Source organism: Fulmarus glacialis, unplaced genomic scaffold (assembly GCF_000690835.1).
Source record: "Fulmarus glacialis isolate BGI_N327 unplaced genomic scaffold, ASM69083v1 scaffold2914, whole genome shotgun sequence".
NCBI lineage: Eukaryota > Metazoa > Chordata > Aves > Procellariiformes > Procellariidae > Fulmarus > Fulmarus glacialis.
The window spans coordinates 1,375-18,925 of NW_009205910.1; the positions used below are offsets into that span (position 1 = coordinate 1,375).

General features: G+C 35.8%; 1 protein-coding gene across 1 annotated transcript in view; it reads left to right on the forward strand.

Annotated features, from left to right (window-relative positions):
• The first annotated feature begins 548 nt into the window (after window positions 1-548).
• Window positions 549-17,551, forward strand: part of KIF16B (kinesin family member 16B) — a 68,866-nt gene continuing 51,863 nt past the window's right edge. Inside the window, exons 1-9 of the mRNA XM_009575551.1 lie at window positions 549-588; window positions 1,081-1,163; window positions 1,359-1,447; window positions 8,257-8,289; window positions 8,644-8,697; window positions 10,271-11,626; window positions 15,081-15,239; window positions 16,080-16,185; window positions 16,724-16,774. Of these exons, the coding sequence (XP_009573846.1) occupies window positions 549-588; window positions 1,081-1,163; window positions 1,359-1,447; window positions 8,257-8,289; window positions 8,644-8,697; window positions 10,271-11,626; window positions 15,081-15,239; window positions 16,080-16,185; window positions 16,724-16,774 (1,971 nt within the window). The remainder of the gene's footprint in view (window positions 589-1,080; window positions 1,164-1,358; window positions 1,448-8,256; window positions 8,290-8,643; window positions 8,698-10,270; window positions 11,627-15,080; window positions 15,240-16,079; window positions 16,186-16,723; window positions 16,775-17,551) is intronic.

Here is a 17,551-nt window from a genome sequence, read left to right on the forward strand (position 1 = left end):
CGTCCAAAATTGAGGTGTTGTATATACAGCAAGAAATGATGTTGTGACTATAGTGCTTTTTGCCGTTTATTTGCCAAGACTGGATGACCTTATTTGGGTTGATATTCCTAATTAAGCTAATTTTAAGAGGAGCATTCCTTTTTAAGGACAGCATTTCATTCTCAGATGGTAAGAATTTGTTTGTAGTGAACAGTCTAAGTGCAGTTTTTTCATACTGTGAGTGTAATGGAGTCCTTTCTCTCTTTAAAAATACCTCATACCCACCAACAGAGAAATGCTTGATTCAGTGGTGGTTAACTTGGAAGACTTCCATGTTATGACAGTAGTGAGACATCACTGACAATATACTTCTTAGTAGAAATGTATTAATCTTGGTGCCATTGTCTTTAAAATATGATATGAATTGCCCAGAATCTCATTATTTGTGACCTGTATGTTAACCGATTAAATACGGTAATGGATGTGCATTGAGCAATATGAATTATTCAAGGTTCTTCCCTCAGAAAATAGCTATTGGGTATAAAAGTATAATAATCCCATTTTGAGTGATGATAAACTTCAGTGTTGTTCCACATAGAGAAGAAAAAGGTAAGTGAGAGTATAAATTACGGATATCTGGAGCTTTCTGTGTACGTGGATTCAAACCTGACTGCGATCAGTAGTGGATGGACAAGTTTGTTCTTGGTCACATTTATGGATGTTCCCATTGTATCTGGTACCTACTGGTGGCTTCCAAAGTAGCACTGTTTATAGATCAAATTGGGGCAGCTGCTTCCACTGCTGCGTCTACCTATATTTATTCTTTAACTGAACTGTGTGAACATGATTGACCTTTGTGTGCGTGAACATGTGTGGGTTTGTTTTTTTTTTTTTTTAGGTAGGAAGAGGAAGGAATAAACTGTGTACATCAGTTAACGTAGCTCTGACTATGCATCGTTATACACTTGAATTGTCAAAATGCTTTTTCATTTTGTTCTTGGTTAATGGAAGTCTTTGCTTACATATTGTGTGTCTGAAAAATTACTTGGCATTTTCAGGTACAGTATGTTGTCAGTGAATGGTGTGTGTTTTTCTCATCAGGTGCTGTTATATTACTTGGAAGAACCAATATGTTTCGCTTTAACCACCCCAAAGAAGCTGCTAAGCTAAGGGAAAAAAGAAAGGTGAGATTAAATCAGTGTTTGGGGAAATTTAAACCTTTTCACAATTTTCTTATTAATATAGACGTAAGTCGATTGTTGTAGAATACTTTTTTTTATTTGCTTCACATACATTAGTTAATATTTCATCAAACAAAGTAAGAGTTTCCAAGCATGTCAGTGTTCGCCTAATATATTTATTTTATGGTCTGTTGTTAGAGTGGACTGCTGTCTTCCTTCAGCTTGTCTATGACAGATCTTTCAAAATCTTGTGAGAACCTGTCAGCGGTTATGCTTTATAATCCAGGGTGAGTATATTCTAAAATGCGGTTATTAAAGTTGCAACCATTCTTCATTTTAGTGGTTTGAATGTTCCAAATGGCAGTAATAGAAATATTTTGTTCTCAGGTTAATAGTACATGCTTGTTAAATAATGGGCTTCTGAATGAAGCCAGAACTTTGCAGAAATGTTATTTGAACTAGTCCATGCTAGAAAATGGGGTGAAGGGACACTGAGAAACTTTCCATCCTGCTTAAAACTTGCTTTTAAGTGGGATTTCTCTACTTAAATGCAAGAAGAGTAATTGCACCAGCAAATAGCCACACTGATAGATCTAACACAAAGAAAGTTGTGGTACCTGGAGTTTGGGAGACAATATTTGCATTATAACCAAGGCAGTTCAGCACAATAATGACATGGCAAATTTTACGTTTATGTTTTCTTCAGAATTACAAGTTAACTATTTTTCCTGAGAAAAATGCATTGTAAAGTGAAAATTAAGGTTTTTTGAGTTCATATGATACCAATACAAGCATAAAAAGGCTGGGAAATGAATGTCTGATGTTCTCACCTATATACCTCCTAGTAGGTGGCCAAGTTAGGATGTGGAAAACAGTTTTATTATACAGTTACAATGACATAAAGTGCTTATTGTAGAGAAGCTGTTTTTAATGTTTTTACCAGTGTTCTTAAAATGACTTACAGAGAATTGACAGTGTTTTGTTCTGATTTTTTTTTTTTCCCCCCAATAGCTAGTGCCTGTGTTTTGAATTGAGTGTGAGACGAGGCACTTTAACCACCTATGTGCTTTTGAAAAATTGGCCGTAAACTGAATTACAGGCTTGGGTAATGCAGCTTTATTCCCAGATTTTACTGTGGGGTTGCTGTTTATCCATTAGAACTTGGGGAGATTGGACAGATGATAATAACTTCAAGTTAAACAATGTCTTAAATACAGTGAATATGTGTAATAACATTGCTTCAAATGTGACTGTTACTCTTGTGCTACTGAGCTACCTACAGAGATCTCAAGATAGTGAGCTAGTTGCTCATAAATTACATCTTTTTTCAGAGATGAAAGAGAAGGTCAAGAAAGTATATGTATATTTTTCTTGAGCTTTTCTAATAGTTTGATCTGAAAATTTCTAGTCACAGTTGCTAGTATTGTATTTTCTGTGGGCTGGGGAAAGTTCCTGGCTGTTCTTTGTTACCTCTGGGTATTGATCAGCTACTGTGGGCTTTTCCCTGACTAATAATGTTACTCTGTTACAATACTGTTATGAATAATTGCATTATAGTGCACAGTACTGACCTTGACTTTGCAGTCAGCATAGAGTAGGACAGATTGTTTCAGCATTGCCTCACTTTTAGTCTTCCAGATTTGCAGCAAAATATAATAACATGGGCAAGGCCCAGTTGAAGGTAGGCTCAAGAATGATTCCCTGCCCAAGGAGTTCATACTGTCTTCAGATAATGCCAAATTGTGTCTCACAGAGAGGAGTTTTCCTGTGACCCTTATGGGAAAAACAAAAACAAAAAGAAAAAGTCTCAAGTGTTATTTGATTGTCTCTATGATGAAGTAGATTGCAGCAAATTCTTCTTTTTCCCCTAAAATATTTTGTGGAATATAGCTTCTTTTTTCCTTATCAGTTCTTCAAACATCTTGCCTTGCTTTCCTGGAAATCAAACAGTATGAATAATGTAATTATGTTATCAATGTATGCAGCAATTTTTAGAAACACTACCATTTTTTCCCGTCTAACACTTCTTGTAACTTTTATTTTCCTTTCTTGGGTGTGATTATGAGAGCGCTGTTGCTGTTGAAATTGAGGATAAGATGAGGTGAAATACTCTTCATATTCCTGAACACTTTCATGCCTGTGTTTTATTAGACTATAAACTATGAGCAGAGGGTTAATTATTGATATTCTCCTGCTAGTCTGCATTCAATTAATCTTTGTGAACTGGCTTGCAGGAATAGATATTCTGTCCTGCTTAATTTGTAAACAGAAGAAAGGATTATGCTTAAGGCTCACATTACAGGAGGAATGCAGGTCTGCATGACTGCCGCTTGTTTGTGAGCAATAAAACCTATCTGAGGTGGTTCCATAGTCACTGTTATGTACGTATGTTTTTCTAAGCCAGGAAGCTCGTGGTTGCATATTCATAATTTAAACTCTAACCCTGTCTTTAGATGCTTTAACTATGTTTAAAACAATAGCTGACATACCTAATAATACACATTGGCAGAGGCGGGTGCAGAGGCGGGTGTCATCCTAATAGATCAGCGACTTTAAAAAACAAAAACAGAAAACCAAACAAAAAAACCCAACCCAAACCAAATAACCTCAAATATGGCTGTTTTTATTGCTTTTATGACTGCTGCAAAGAGAAGGTGGGCTCTGAAGTTTGCACTGCAGTTTAACTGAGCCCTGGTCTTACAAATCAGTAGAAGAAAACATCTTCCATAATTGATGCATCTTTATGGACAGCAATTTGGCAACACGAGCTTTTTAGCTTAGGCTGGGGTTCCATGACAATTTTAAATTTATGTTGATACTAACACTGTTTTCTTTCCATCTCCTCCTTTGTGATAGCATTGGGGTTTTTCTGATCATGTGGTGAGCTTGTCCCAAAGATGTAATTCTGCAGAAAGTGTTACTTTGAGGGGAACGGATGGCTGGGGTAAATGCAAGTTAAAGAGAAGAATCTGTTTTGAATAAAGCAGACCCCAAACATTTAGGCCTTAGTAATAATTCAAAGCCAATGGCATCGTTTTTGTAAGAGTTAGACGGCTTGCAGAATGCTTGAGCTCTGTACTTCCAGCTGGGACTGCTGCTTAGCAAGTGCAGTGCTGCAGCGGTTATTCTTCTGAGTGGTGACTGTGTTCAGCCTGGGTAAAACATTCAGTAAATCTGATCTCTGGGTATCAAAGGCAGGGTAATTGTACCCAAGGCATTAGGTGGGGGCGAGCATCTTGCTTCCTGCAAAAGTGCAAATGGAGAAGAATATCCTATACTAAATTTGGTTTGGATTTTTTTTTTTATCGGGAACAATGTAGGATGTGGTCCTTTGGTATGACCCTTTATTACAATAGATTGTAGTATCCGTTTGTCATAATATATTGGTGTACTGCCCACCAGCAGTGTAGATCTAGATTCAGTAGCTGGCCTTCTGGTTTTATTTGTGTGACTTCTGTAGGTGACTAGCATTCTGCGTATTGTTAATTTAGCACTTTCAAGACCACCTTTTCTTCCCGTTTCAGCATTGATAACCTAAAGGCTGGCAGCTAAATTTGCAACTTCTGTAGGTTGCAATAAACAGCTTGTAAGATCTAACATCTTTAGCAATCAATGGCAGTAGAGCCTGTGGGGTATTACTTTCAGTTGTTGTGAAAGCAGATGAATGATGGGTGTTGCTTATTGTATCTGTATCTTTCCCGTGTGAAAATCAGTGTTATCTTTAATTGTGTTTTCAGATGGGTGGTCTTTGTGTGTTTTTTTGTTTGGCTGTTGATTTCCCATATGTGGAGATAGTTGCATAAAATTTTGGCTTAACATGCTAAATTCTTTGTTCTGCTTGTTCCCAGTCTTTGTCTGTAATCTGGTGTCATGCAACACTGCTTCAGATAATAAGCTTTGCATAAAATAGAATTTTGCACATAGATTTATGCTGAAGATTTCATTTGTTGCCCTTTTGTGAGCTACATTATACTGTAACTCTAAAACCACTCATGAGAAACCTTGGTCTTGTCATGGATCTGGCGTGGGGTTTTTTGTTTTGTTTTTTTTTTTTTTAAATTATTCTCATAAATTGGGCTACTGAGCGGCATTGTAACATCTTTGTAGTCCTGCCAGTACTTAGTCTTTCCTAATAGATGTAGTACCAGATCGCACTTTTGTGCTGTGTAAATTAAGCTATTGTAGTACTGCGCGGGTAGAACTGACTTCCTTTCTCTGCAGCTTATCTACACTGCTCTTATCACTAGATATGCCACGTTTTCCAGGAAAATGGTGACTATGTAATTCAACACTGATTAAGTTCCTTTGTGGTAGATCTACAAAAGAAGAAAGAGTGGATTCTAGTCGTTAATATCCGTATGTTTCTTTCTTTTTAATTTCAAGCTAATATTTTTTTTCTATTCACAGTAGTGCTCACATTAATAAAGGGAGTAGAGGTTATGTGAAAAAGGTTTTTATTATGGATAGACTAAACTGGAAAACATCAGTCTTGCATCTGTGCTTTGTAAAACTGGGAGTGATTTGTTATAGCCAGTGATCTTTTTGGTGATGCTGAGATTTTTTTTGACTAGCTTCTTAAAGAAACAAAGTTTCTGCAATCATTGACAGCCTGTCCTGCCTCCCTAGATTCTCTTCTGTCCTGAAATAACTTTGAACTCATAACCAGTTTGAAGCAAATACTGCTGAGGTAATGGTCTGAAGTGGTGAATTCCTAAATACGTTGAGAAAATAGGCAGCCAGCTAAGGAAGACAGGCATCATTATTACCCCTGCGGAAATAAAGGCTGCAGCGTGAGCACCTTTGATAAAGAATAGAGGCACTGGGAATAACCCCGTGGTAGGAGAGCCCTTGGTGGAGCTCAGACCTTCTTAGGCACCACTGAATCTACGTAGCAGCAAATGACCAGGCTGCGTTAGCCCTTCTCTTCATAGGAGTATTTCCTTGTCTAAAATGCATTAAATGTGCATTTTTAAAACAGCTAGGTGTAGCGTTTGGAAACTGTTGATTGGGGTGTTGATGATAATCCATGTTTGGCTTTGGGAAATAGCCATTTTCACTGAAGAAAGAATCACTTCTGCATAGTTCATTCCTCCTTCCTGAACAACCTTTTGAGCACCACCAGCTTCATTTTAATGTAAGGTAAAACCGATTGTTTTGACACCAATGTTGAAGGTATTAGAGATACTTCCTCAAAGAAAAAATTACAGGGTTTTCACCACTGGCCTGTTTTTATATCAGAATGATTGCTATGATGGCTCATTTTCTTGTATCAGATCTCAATCAAAAGCTAGTTACCATTTTTATGCGTATATAAAATATGTTTGCCAAATTATGTGTTTTATAGGACAGTGAAAATATCAAAAGATTTTTGGTCTGGATTTTGCACATTATGTTAGCTGATCCGAAACATTTTACTTCATTACGGCTTATCCAAGCATGGGAATACTTGTAAATCATCTTTGCCAGCTGTCTAAGCAAAGATGGTCTACATCTGACAGCGCCCAACGGACATCTGCATTTCCACAGACCAGAGCTATATTCCCTAGGGTCTATATTATTTTGGACTGAAGTAATGATGAATATCGTGGCATTTGTCAGCCAAGCCCTAGGTAAGAAGTGATAACTAACAGCTATGAATTCCAGAGGTAGACTGTAGCCAAAGCGAGGGCTTTTGAGGTATAGCTTAAAAAAAAATAAAAGGGTAAAAAAAAGTGCATGGTAACCATTAAATTAAGCTGTTGCTCTCTGAAGGTCCCTTAAGATTGCTTTTTGTTCTCTTTGCATAACTTTGTGGATTTTGCATTGCTGCTACAGAAATTACGATAAGATTAAAAATACTAAGTTGTTGTCAACCGTCCGTGTGCCGTAATGTTGAGATAGTGCCCAGAAGTGCCCATCCTAGACAGTCTTAATGCAAATGTGAAGGGGCTCTTGGTGAGACATTTACATGAAGGCTCCAGATGTTGTGAGTTGTGTGTAAAAATCTGTATTTGCTAATCTCTTAGGCATTGTAGAAGGTATTTTTAAAAATGAATTTGTGAGAAATAGGGTAAAACGGAATTAATTAAACTAGTCTTTCTCCAGTATTGCAGCAGTTAGAAAGATGCTTCTTAAGCATGTAGGAATCAAAGTTTATTTAAATTGCTTTATAAACATTAGATTATTGGTGTATTTTTTTCATGTTTCCAAGGGCAATTCATTTTTGTTGTAAGCATTTGTATGATTTTTAGAAAGAAACGTTAAAAATACCGTATTTTTAAAAAACCTGTCTATGTAATTGTGGTCATGACATCTTAAACTGCAGTTCGTCGAATGCTTGAAGTTAACTTGTGGTGCAGTCTTGCGTTTTTTCAGTGTTTATGGACTGTCTCACTAACCTGCAAACTCCTTCAACTGTAGCACGCCTGAAATACCTGGATATTTGTGTATTTGGTTGAATATTTCAGTCCATATATAGGTTCTCTATGCTTTTTTTAATATTTATTTTGAAAAATTTCCTTAAAAAAACCATAAATCTTTCAAAGGAAATTAAGAGAAGGACTTCTGTACAACTGTAATAAGAGCTGATATTAAAAATGACATATAATACTCTCCCATAATTTTTCAGAACCTTATCAAACTAAATAAATTAAAATCTCAAAATATTTTGGATAAATGTGTTTGAATTGTGTTCTGTTCTTGAATGTTGCAGTTCGCAGGAATTTGAGGTTTTTCAACTCCACTGATTACATCATAGTAATGTTTGATCCCCCCCCCCCCCCTTTCTTTTTCTCGGGAGGAAAAGGAAGAACTACAGGCATGCCGTAGAATAGTTTCGAAGCTATTTCCCTTCTCAGAAGTGGACAAGTTAATAAACCATGGGAAGAGGAGCATCGATTTAACTATCATTGGCATTTGAAAAATGCGTTTAGAAAGAATAATTATTTAAATTTTACTTTTGAGTTGTAATGTGGCGAATGTTCTATGAATCTAACCAATTTAACCTCTAATAAAACAAACTGTTGTTGACATTATAATATTCTGTACCGCTAATATGTTTTTTCTATCAATTCCTTTCTTAATTGATCGCTCTGTTTCCCCCTGCCTCCCATGGCAGTCTTTTCCCTGTAAAAGGACCGATCTGTCTAAGGTAGAGCAATTCAATTTCTACGTATTGATTGCCATGTTCGCATGTAGTTAACTTGCAGAGGCTATGCTAATCATTCATCTGTCTTGTTTAACTTTACTTTTTAAATAGTTCTTTTCCCCCCCCAGAAATTCATTTACTTTTCTGTTTGTATTTGTGTCAGACAGCATGATATCTAATTCGTAATCCTAATGAAGGAAATATTTTCTGTTATTGTAGAAAGTAGTTTGATAAAACTCTTGATTTGTACCATTGTTATAATCTTCTAAACAGACACTGAATTGCATCATATCTTCCTATTTTTTGTGATACTCAGGAAATAATAACCTTTTTACTGTGTTCTTTTTCTAAAATCAGGCTAGAATTCGAGAGACAACAAAGAGAGGAGCTTGAAAAATTAGAAAGTAAAAGGTAACATTCTCTGTGGTCTTTACGTGTGTGTGTGTATTTATATACATGTTGTAGACTCATTTAAATAATTAATTTGGAATCACGGTGTTACTCAGCAAGCAGAGGATCCTGATATAAATAATTCGATTTTGGTTTGTCTTCTATGAAGAATTTGGTTATTTTCTTGAACTGTTCATTCTTATTGATTAGTAACGGATAGACATGCTGAATTGTAGCTAATTGTGACCTTTAGCAAAGAAAATACCAAACACAAAGGTATGAGGAGAGTAGGTTATATAAATGTAACATATTACTCTTAATTTTCGTGGTATGATTTTAAAAGATGGCAAATTACGTTCTTTATTCAGATCTTTTTTTTATGGTTTAGTTGCCTTTGGATTGAATCTTGATTGGAAAAACTAATATAAACTCTGCTTATCTTAAATAAAACTGTAGTGCTGGTATGGGCATACCAATCATACTTAATCAGAACATTATTTCAAAATCAGTTTGAAGTACAAAAGAAAGTGTTGTTGTCAGCTGCCAATCTGAGCTGGCTGTTCTGGCTCATCATACCTGCCAAGATTTTTTTAGAAGTAATAGCTCTCACCTTGTTGCAGATCGCAGCATTGATGAGATTCATAAGCTGAAAGACGCTTTCTGCCATCTCAGCTTTAGACTGCTTGCTGTGTTTTGAAAGAGCTGTTTATATAGTTGGACTAAGTTAAGTAAACTCAGAAAAACCCTGAAACTCTGAAGCACTAGAAGATGTTCTCCAGAAAATGATGCAACACAATCACTGATATTTATCCTCTTTGTTATGTAGATAGGATTTTAATTCAGATTGCTCTGAAGTTGCTTTGCTTGTGCTTTAATTTATCTGACTTTAACTTCTCGCAAAATAACCAACCGACTTGCAGGTTGTCTCCACGTGTATTCAGGCGATTGTATTATGGGGATAACGGTGACCTTCAAGTCTCAGTCTGTCCTCATTTGGAATGCACTAGAACCTTTAAAAGAGAGATTGCATTGGACATAATAATTTGTCTTAAAGTAATTTCTCTCTTCCTAATCTTATAATCCTGTTTATCAATAATTCAGTTGGGTTCACCTGAAGAGAAGACATTTCTTTTAATTCATCTGTGACTTAAATTTGGTGAGGCAAATTTCTAATCAAGTCTTTTTATACAAGTTTGTGTATATGAGAATGTATGTATATGAAAAAATATATATTTACTCTTCACTGTGTGCATGAATGTGTTCTGTCAATAATTTTATTGGATTTGACAGAACTAATACAGTCTAATTTTCTATTAACATAAGTGCCATGTAACATGTCTTCCTATAACATCATGTATCCACAACTTTTTATGTTGAAATAGACTATATGAATCTCTTTACCATTTGTCTCATGCATTGAGTCACTTCCAAGCAATGTAAGATCTTAACCTGTGGCAAAACAAAACTATTAAAAAAAGAAACCGTTATATATACTGCAAAATCCTTGTCCAAACCTTTTTAACTTCTGTGGGATATGTTGTCTTTTGGAAAAAAAGAAAAGTTTTAAATATTGCATGTAAATGTTCTACTGTAGGAAACAAATAGAAGAGATGGAAGAAAAACAAAGATCTGACAAAGCAGAACTTGTAAGAATGCAGCAAGAAGTAGAGTCACAGCGCAAAGAGACAGAAATAGTACAGCTGCAAATTCGAAAACAGGAGGAGAGCCTGAAACGGAGAAGTGTTCACATTGAGAGCAGGTTAAAGGATTTGCTGGCCGAAAAAGAAAAATTTGAAGAGGAGAGATTACGGGAACAACAGGAGATAGAGCTTCAAAAGAAAAAGCAGCAGGAAGAAATTTTTTCCCGGGTCAAAGAGGAGTTGCAGCGACTACAAGAACTTAATCATAATGAAAAAGCAGAGAAAATGCAGATTTTCCGTGAACTGGAAAAACTTAAAAAGGAAAAAGATGAACAGTATGTTAAGCTGGAATCAGAAAAAAAGAGACTTGAAGAACAAGAAAGGGAGCAGGTGATGCTGGTGGCTCATCTAGAAGAACAGCTTCGAGAGAAGCAGGTCATGATAGAGCTCCTGAAGAGGGGGGATGTACAAAGAGTTGAAGAAGAGAAAAGAGATCTTGAAGATATTAGAGAATCTCTTTTGAAAGTCAAGGAAGCCCGATCTGAAGGTGATGAAAACCGTGAAGAGTTAGAAAAAGCACAGCATGATTTCATAGAGTTTAAAAGGAAACAATTGGAACAGTTGACTATTTTGGAGAAAGATTTAGTTCAACAAATGGATCACCTAGAAAAGGAAATTGCAGATGAAAAAAGAGCTCTGGAACACTTAAAATTTGCACATGAAGAACATTTAAATCTCAAGAGAGATGATGAAAACTTTCTGGATGCCGTACTCAAGGCTGAAGAAGTTGACAAGATAAAGCCAGCGGAGTACAGGCTCCAATCTAAAGTACGCCAGCTTGAGTACCTGAAGAGTAATCATTTGCCAGCTCTGCTGGAAGAAAAACAAAGAGCTTCTGAAATCCTTGATAGGGGCTTGTTAGGGTTGGATAATACTCTCTATCAAATAGAGAAAGAAATAGAAGAAAAAGAAGAGCAGCTTGCCCAGTATAAAGCTAGCACAAGTCAGCTGCAGCAGCTTCAAGAAACCTTTGAATTTACAGCCAATGTAGCTCGTCAGGAAGAAAAGGTTCGGAAAAAGGAAAAAGAAATCCTTGAATCAAGGGAAAAACAGCAGAGAGAGGCGCTGGAGCAAGCTGTTGCTAAGTTAGAAAGGAGACACTCTGCTTTGCAACGTCGTTCGACGATAGACTTGGAAATTGAAGAGCAGAAACAGAAGCTTGCCACCTTGAACAACAGCTGCAGTGAACAGGCAGGTCTGCAGGCTAGTCTAGAAGCTGAGCAGAAAGCCCTCGAACAAGACCGAGAACGGTAGGTGTTGTGGTGGCTTTCATTTACTAGAACCCATCCTCAAGAAGCGGATCATTTTATGCCTCAGATGTTGCGAGAGCGACTTGTTCTGTGTCCCAGTATTTGAGTTTCTTGATGAGTTTCAAGTAGTTTACCCAGAATTGAAACTCTGCATTGCTTTTTAAAAGATTCTTGCTCACTCATAAATTTCTGTTGTGTTCAGATACTATAATGCTGAGGATGGGATAAGTATTTGCATTAGCCATCACAGTGCTTAAATAAATGGTTTTACCTATTTAGAAAGCTCAGCCAACCTTATGTTCTGCCCTTACAAAAACACGTACCGTCTAACAACTTTTTTCTCTTAAAATATTAGTATGTAACATTCTGTTTCTTTTATTAGTAACAAGCTAAATGTTTGTTCAAGATTTGGAGACTGATAGTTACCAGTAGACTGCCAACTGTCTCTCTCAGCTGATGATGTACTGAACACTTCTGGTATTCAAAGTAAACAGGTGTAATATTTAATTTTTTGTGGTTGGTTTCAGGGCTAAATAAAATAGAATAGCCATATATCCATGTAAAATTTGATGGTGGTTTGTAAGCTTATTGGAAAATATACAGAGGCTTTCATACAGCCCTATGTGCTGACAAACCCTTTTAGGTACAGAAGCAATGTACACATGATATCTGGTAGCATAACATCCAGCCTAACTATGGGAGGCTCAGAGAAAAGTGATTCAGGTAAGAAAGGATCTTTCTATGTGAAAGAAGGGGAAGAAATGTTTTGTTTTATTTTTGGCCTGAGCCAAAATCCACTGGGATTAATGCATTTAGTCCATGCAGTATGGAAAAAGGGCGGAATTGCCTTTTTTAGATGTGTTGTCTGATTTGCTAATACTAGAGCTTTAAAACCTGTGATCATTGGTGAAACAATGAAGTGTTTTTTCTTGAGGTAGCATTTGTCATTTGTTTTTTTAATATTCCGCTAATTATATGACTCTTCTTTCATAAGCCCTTCAAACAGATGCTTGATTAGAAAAACCACCTAAAAAAAGAAACTCGGCTGTAGCCAAATTGAAGAGCTCTTCTGTATCCTTTTCCTTTTAAACCATTACTAGAAGAGAATAGTTCCTTTCTATACCCTGTGTAGAAGTCACTTTTTCAACGTTTAGAGCTACATTGGTGGATTTTAGTTAAGCATTTTCAATCCTGATTTATCATTTTGTTGGGGATATTGCCCTTAATTTTCATAATTGTCTTGAACATAAAATCTCGTTTTCTACACTAAGCATCTCGCTTGACTAAAGTCAGCTATAAACAACTGGAGGTTCCACAAAAATAGACAGCCCTCAAGAGATTGCTGGGTTGTGTGATAAGTGAAAAAAATATGTTGTCAGCTACGAGACTGAGGTTTGGAAAAGACACCGAGGAAGTGAAAAGGTCCCTTTTTTTTCTTTTTTTTCTTTTTTTCTTTTTTACTTTAAAGTTCTCTTGCACAAACTAAATAAAATTTTGAAGTCTTTCAGTGATTTGCCCAGTGGCGTGAATAATTCAAGTCAGAATGTTTTTATGAATGTTGAGGCAGAAGAAGATCTTAATATACATGATAGTATGTTAAATGTTCCAGGCTACTTATGGCATTTGTGTTTGAGTTTACTCTTCACAGTACACGATGTCTTGGGCGCCATAGTAAGCATATGAATTATACATGTATGCTATTGTTTATCTAGATACCATTATGTGATGATGTGCTCTGGTTCAGATCAGTGTTAACTCTCTGAAAATGTTTAAATGCAATGTTCATTTGAAATGCTCTATGAGCTGAAGTCCATCGTAACTGGATAAAATGTTTTTTTTTCCCAGTTTGAATATGTTAGCTCAAATTCTTTCACCTACAGGGATGACCCTCAAAACAATAATTTGAAGTTAACTTGTACTGGAATAATGCATACGCGTTTTGTCCTTTCTGGAGGAGGTTTGTGGCAATAGAATGAACATAAAGCGGCTTTAGAGTCGTCTTTGTGACAATGGGATGTATCGCTCACAAGTGGCAAGGTGCAGTTTAGTGTACTTACTGGTGGATGCATCACACAGCTGGATAGCTATAGGAAGTGGTATCTTCTGTTAGTAGGATGTTTACAAATCAAGAGATAAGCTTTGTTCCTTTAGTGTAATTCTGATTTTTGTGGTTAAATTGATTTTCCATAGATGCAAACACTCTCTATATCCATCAGCCATCTCCCATCCACTTTCCCTCAGGATGCAAGATTGTTTTGCTGCTAATCAAAAGAAACAGATGGCTTCTGGCAGTGCTGCAAAAAGTATTCTAAAAATGAAGTAACAATTCAGCCTGCTTTACTCCAGCCTAAGCCTCAGCATTCGTCATCTCTTTTCCTGTTTTAACCTCCAGGATGGAGTAAAGTAGTTGTGGCGTTGTACTTCAATTTAGATATATGCAATTGTGGGATAAGAGGTAGAATCCCAACTTTGCATAGTTTCCCCTGCTTTTGCAGGAACTTCTTTTCTTTTATTCTTTAATTTTCAAGTAACCTCTAGAAAAACAATTACCTTTAGAGACAAAAGTTGTAATGGAAATGAGAAAGATTATTACTGTGTTACTAATCTAATCTCAGCTACATTACAAGTGAAAAGTGTGTTCTGCAGATTACTTTGTTATAATATAGTTTAATTTGACTAAGTGATAAATATTGCAAGATGTGCTTCTTATTTTATACTAGATGCCTCAGGCATTTTCAGTCAAAAATGCGGTATCCAATTTTACATATTTTATTCTGTGCATAAATCTGGCTGGTATGAAATTTATTTGTTAAAGAAAGTGAGGAGGTTTCAATTTCAAAAGGTGATTTATTAGGTATATACAAAATAAATAGTAGATGTTTTATTTTGTAAGTAAATTTTCAAAAATGTATATACAGGCAGAAGGAATAACTGGAAAATAAGATTTATACGTATAGTACATAATTTAAAGATTTTATTATAGATATGTTTTGCCATAGATATGTTTTAGGTTGTCTTTGGGTTTTTTGGATCAGTGCTGTATTTTGAGTTTTTACTTTTTTTCCCCACATTTATTCATTTACTTCACACTGGGAGCTAATAACTGAGGTCATTGATAGAGTTCTGTAATGAGGAAAGTTTATTCAAGTGATTCTAATAGATAGGTTAAGTCTTATGAATTAATATTTAAGGTGCTGAGTTAGATACCTTTTGCATTGGAAGTTATTGAAGCTGTTTTATTTAGCTTAATACTGCTGTTGTAATGTGTTTTTGAGCTGCCTCTATTTTCCTATCTAAATATGCTTAAAGAACAATTATGACTTTTATATATTCATAAATATTAATACCTACAATCTTACATACATGTATCCCAGTGTAAGTACGGTACTTCCCGTAGGAACTGTGGGAATCAACTCTAAACCAAAACGAATTACATTTTAAGATCTCTTTATAGCCTGGACCAGGAAATTCAGCAGCTGAAGCAAAAAATATACGAGGGTGATGGTGGTCAGAAAGGAAATCATGGAACATTAGAAGAGAGACTCTCCCATACCGCTTCCCCTACCAGCCCAACAAAGCCACAGCCACCCGCTGCTCCGGTAGTTGATGATAGGTAGGTAACCTGCATTTCTGCAGTATTTTGATATGAATGCAAACAACAGCTTTAGAAAAGAAATATTTTGAAAGATCGTTCTGCCAGAGTTGGACTGTAATTAAATACTGTAATTGTACTTAAAGACTAGCCTGCAAGTAATTTGCTGTATTTTACTTTAAAAAGCCAACAGGGTGATCTGTTGCTCCTGTGCAGTTTGTTTTAGAATAGAGGTTTGTGAAACTGTAAATGTATTTAAATTGTTTTTATGTTTACAGTTACTTGTCTATATGGTATTGTTTTATATACACTTAAAGCAACAAAGTAAATGATATTGTAAATGATATTACACCTTTTTTAATAGGGCAGCTGCCTGGTATCACTTAAAATCTATTTCCTCTCTGTTCTTTTTAGACTTATACGTGCAGTTGTTAGTATCAACTCTTGGAACATTCCTTCTGTTTGAAGACCAAACCTTTGTTAGCCCAAGTTGCCGATATTGCAAAAGTGATAAAAGCAAACCATTAAGTAACTAAAGATGCAACCCCAGCCTTCTATTTCTTCTTCATCTCTCTTACCCTCAGTGCCACTTGTATGTAGAGCTGTACGCATAGCAGTGGCTTAACCTGTGGTCCATTAAACTGTCTAATTGTGATAACAAATTGTTAACCTTTGCCTGTTAAACGAACACTTGCTCAAAAGTCCATGTTCCTTAAGGAGGGATAAAACTCATCTAACATTAAGCCTGCCAATTAAGAGTTGTGCAGTACTTAGAGTTCATAAGCGTTTCAAAGAGCCCTTTAGCCTGTCTTGATTTTTATCTAGGACTATACATTTTTTTAACTTTTCTGTATCTTGAAGGATAAATGCCTTTATTGAACAAGAGGTGCAGAGAAGGCTCCAGAACATTCATCATAAAGCTGAGGATAATGATGTTAGCCTGTCCTGGTCTACAGAAAGTTTAAAGGTGAGCAGAGATGCGTAGGAAATCCTGACCTTCAATGCACCATGTGTAACCACTGATTTAGTTTTGTTGTTCAATAGTTTTCATGTTTTCCTATGTTTACTTAATTTCAGTTTACCGAAAAAGTAAGCAGTAAATCAGAGATAACAGTTTTGGATTTTGCTCGTCTTTTTTTCCCAGTGGCTGTTTTATGTTGTATTCCATTTTTTTTCAGGGAAGAGTGTGCAAATGGCAATAGGAAGCTTGCAGATAAAATAAAAATCTTCATTTTATGTCTGTAAAATACATTGATAAAATTCTGACCAAAAGAACAGTAGTTTTTTTTTATACTTGCAAACAAATGCTCATTTGAAAACTGGTGATATAATTTATCCAAAGGCTGGGTTGATTGACTTCTAAGCCAGTGGTTTAATAAATATCAATAAGAAAATAGTTATTTTTGGCTATTAAAAAAAATGTCTCTTCCTATAAATGCTTTTAAATGAACTTATACAAGACAGGCACTCTTCTTAATAATCACCTGTACCTTTTTTGTTCTTAGGATAATGAGAGGCTTAATAATGGCACTGTTCAACGCAAGCTGAAGTATGAGGTAGGTCATAATTTGTCAGAATGAAATGGTTGTCTTAAATTATGGCATGCCCTGTAATTAAATTTCTTAATGTTTAGCTGCATAATTAGAATTTTAAATTCACAGCAAGATTAATGACTAAGAGAGACAGCAATGTATTTTGTCAGCTGGAATTAAAGTGATTTTTTTCAGATTGGGCATAGCTTTTTCCTTATTTGAAAGGTGTGGTGTTATTGTGGGTGTTTCTTCCTTGTTTCGTCATGATTCATAATTTGAAACAGTATCTTTTTCCTGATTTTTAGAGAATAAAAGCATTTAATGAGGAGAGATTGTCTGAATTCAGAATACCACTTCATGTTTTTGACTCACAATGAACTCACTACTGTAAGGGTGTCTATAACATTAGCAAGTAGCATCGGGCAAATTTGCCTATGTCATGAAGGATTCATACATGTATTTTTAAACTGAGTTTCAGGCCCCTCCCACTGTATTTCGTTGCCTAACTTTTGCTTGAACCATGGTTAATTAGTTAATTGTCTTGGTGAGTAAATCCTAAATACCTTTATGCATTTAAATCTTAATAAGTAGGAGGGCTGCAACACTTCTGATTTGGACTTTTTTTGGACTTTTACAGTGTTATTTTTAAACTGTGTTGGACTTTTTATGCTATCTTGGATAGTATAGGATTACTTTTTTGTGCATGTGTGGGAAAAATAATGAAGGGCTTATAAATTTCTGCATCGCCCTTTGGCTTTCCTGTGGTTTTTGAGTAAAGCAAACATAAACCAAGTGAAATGG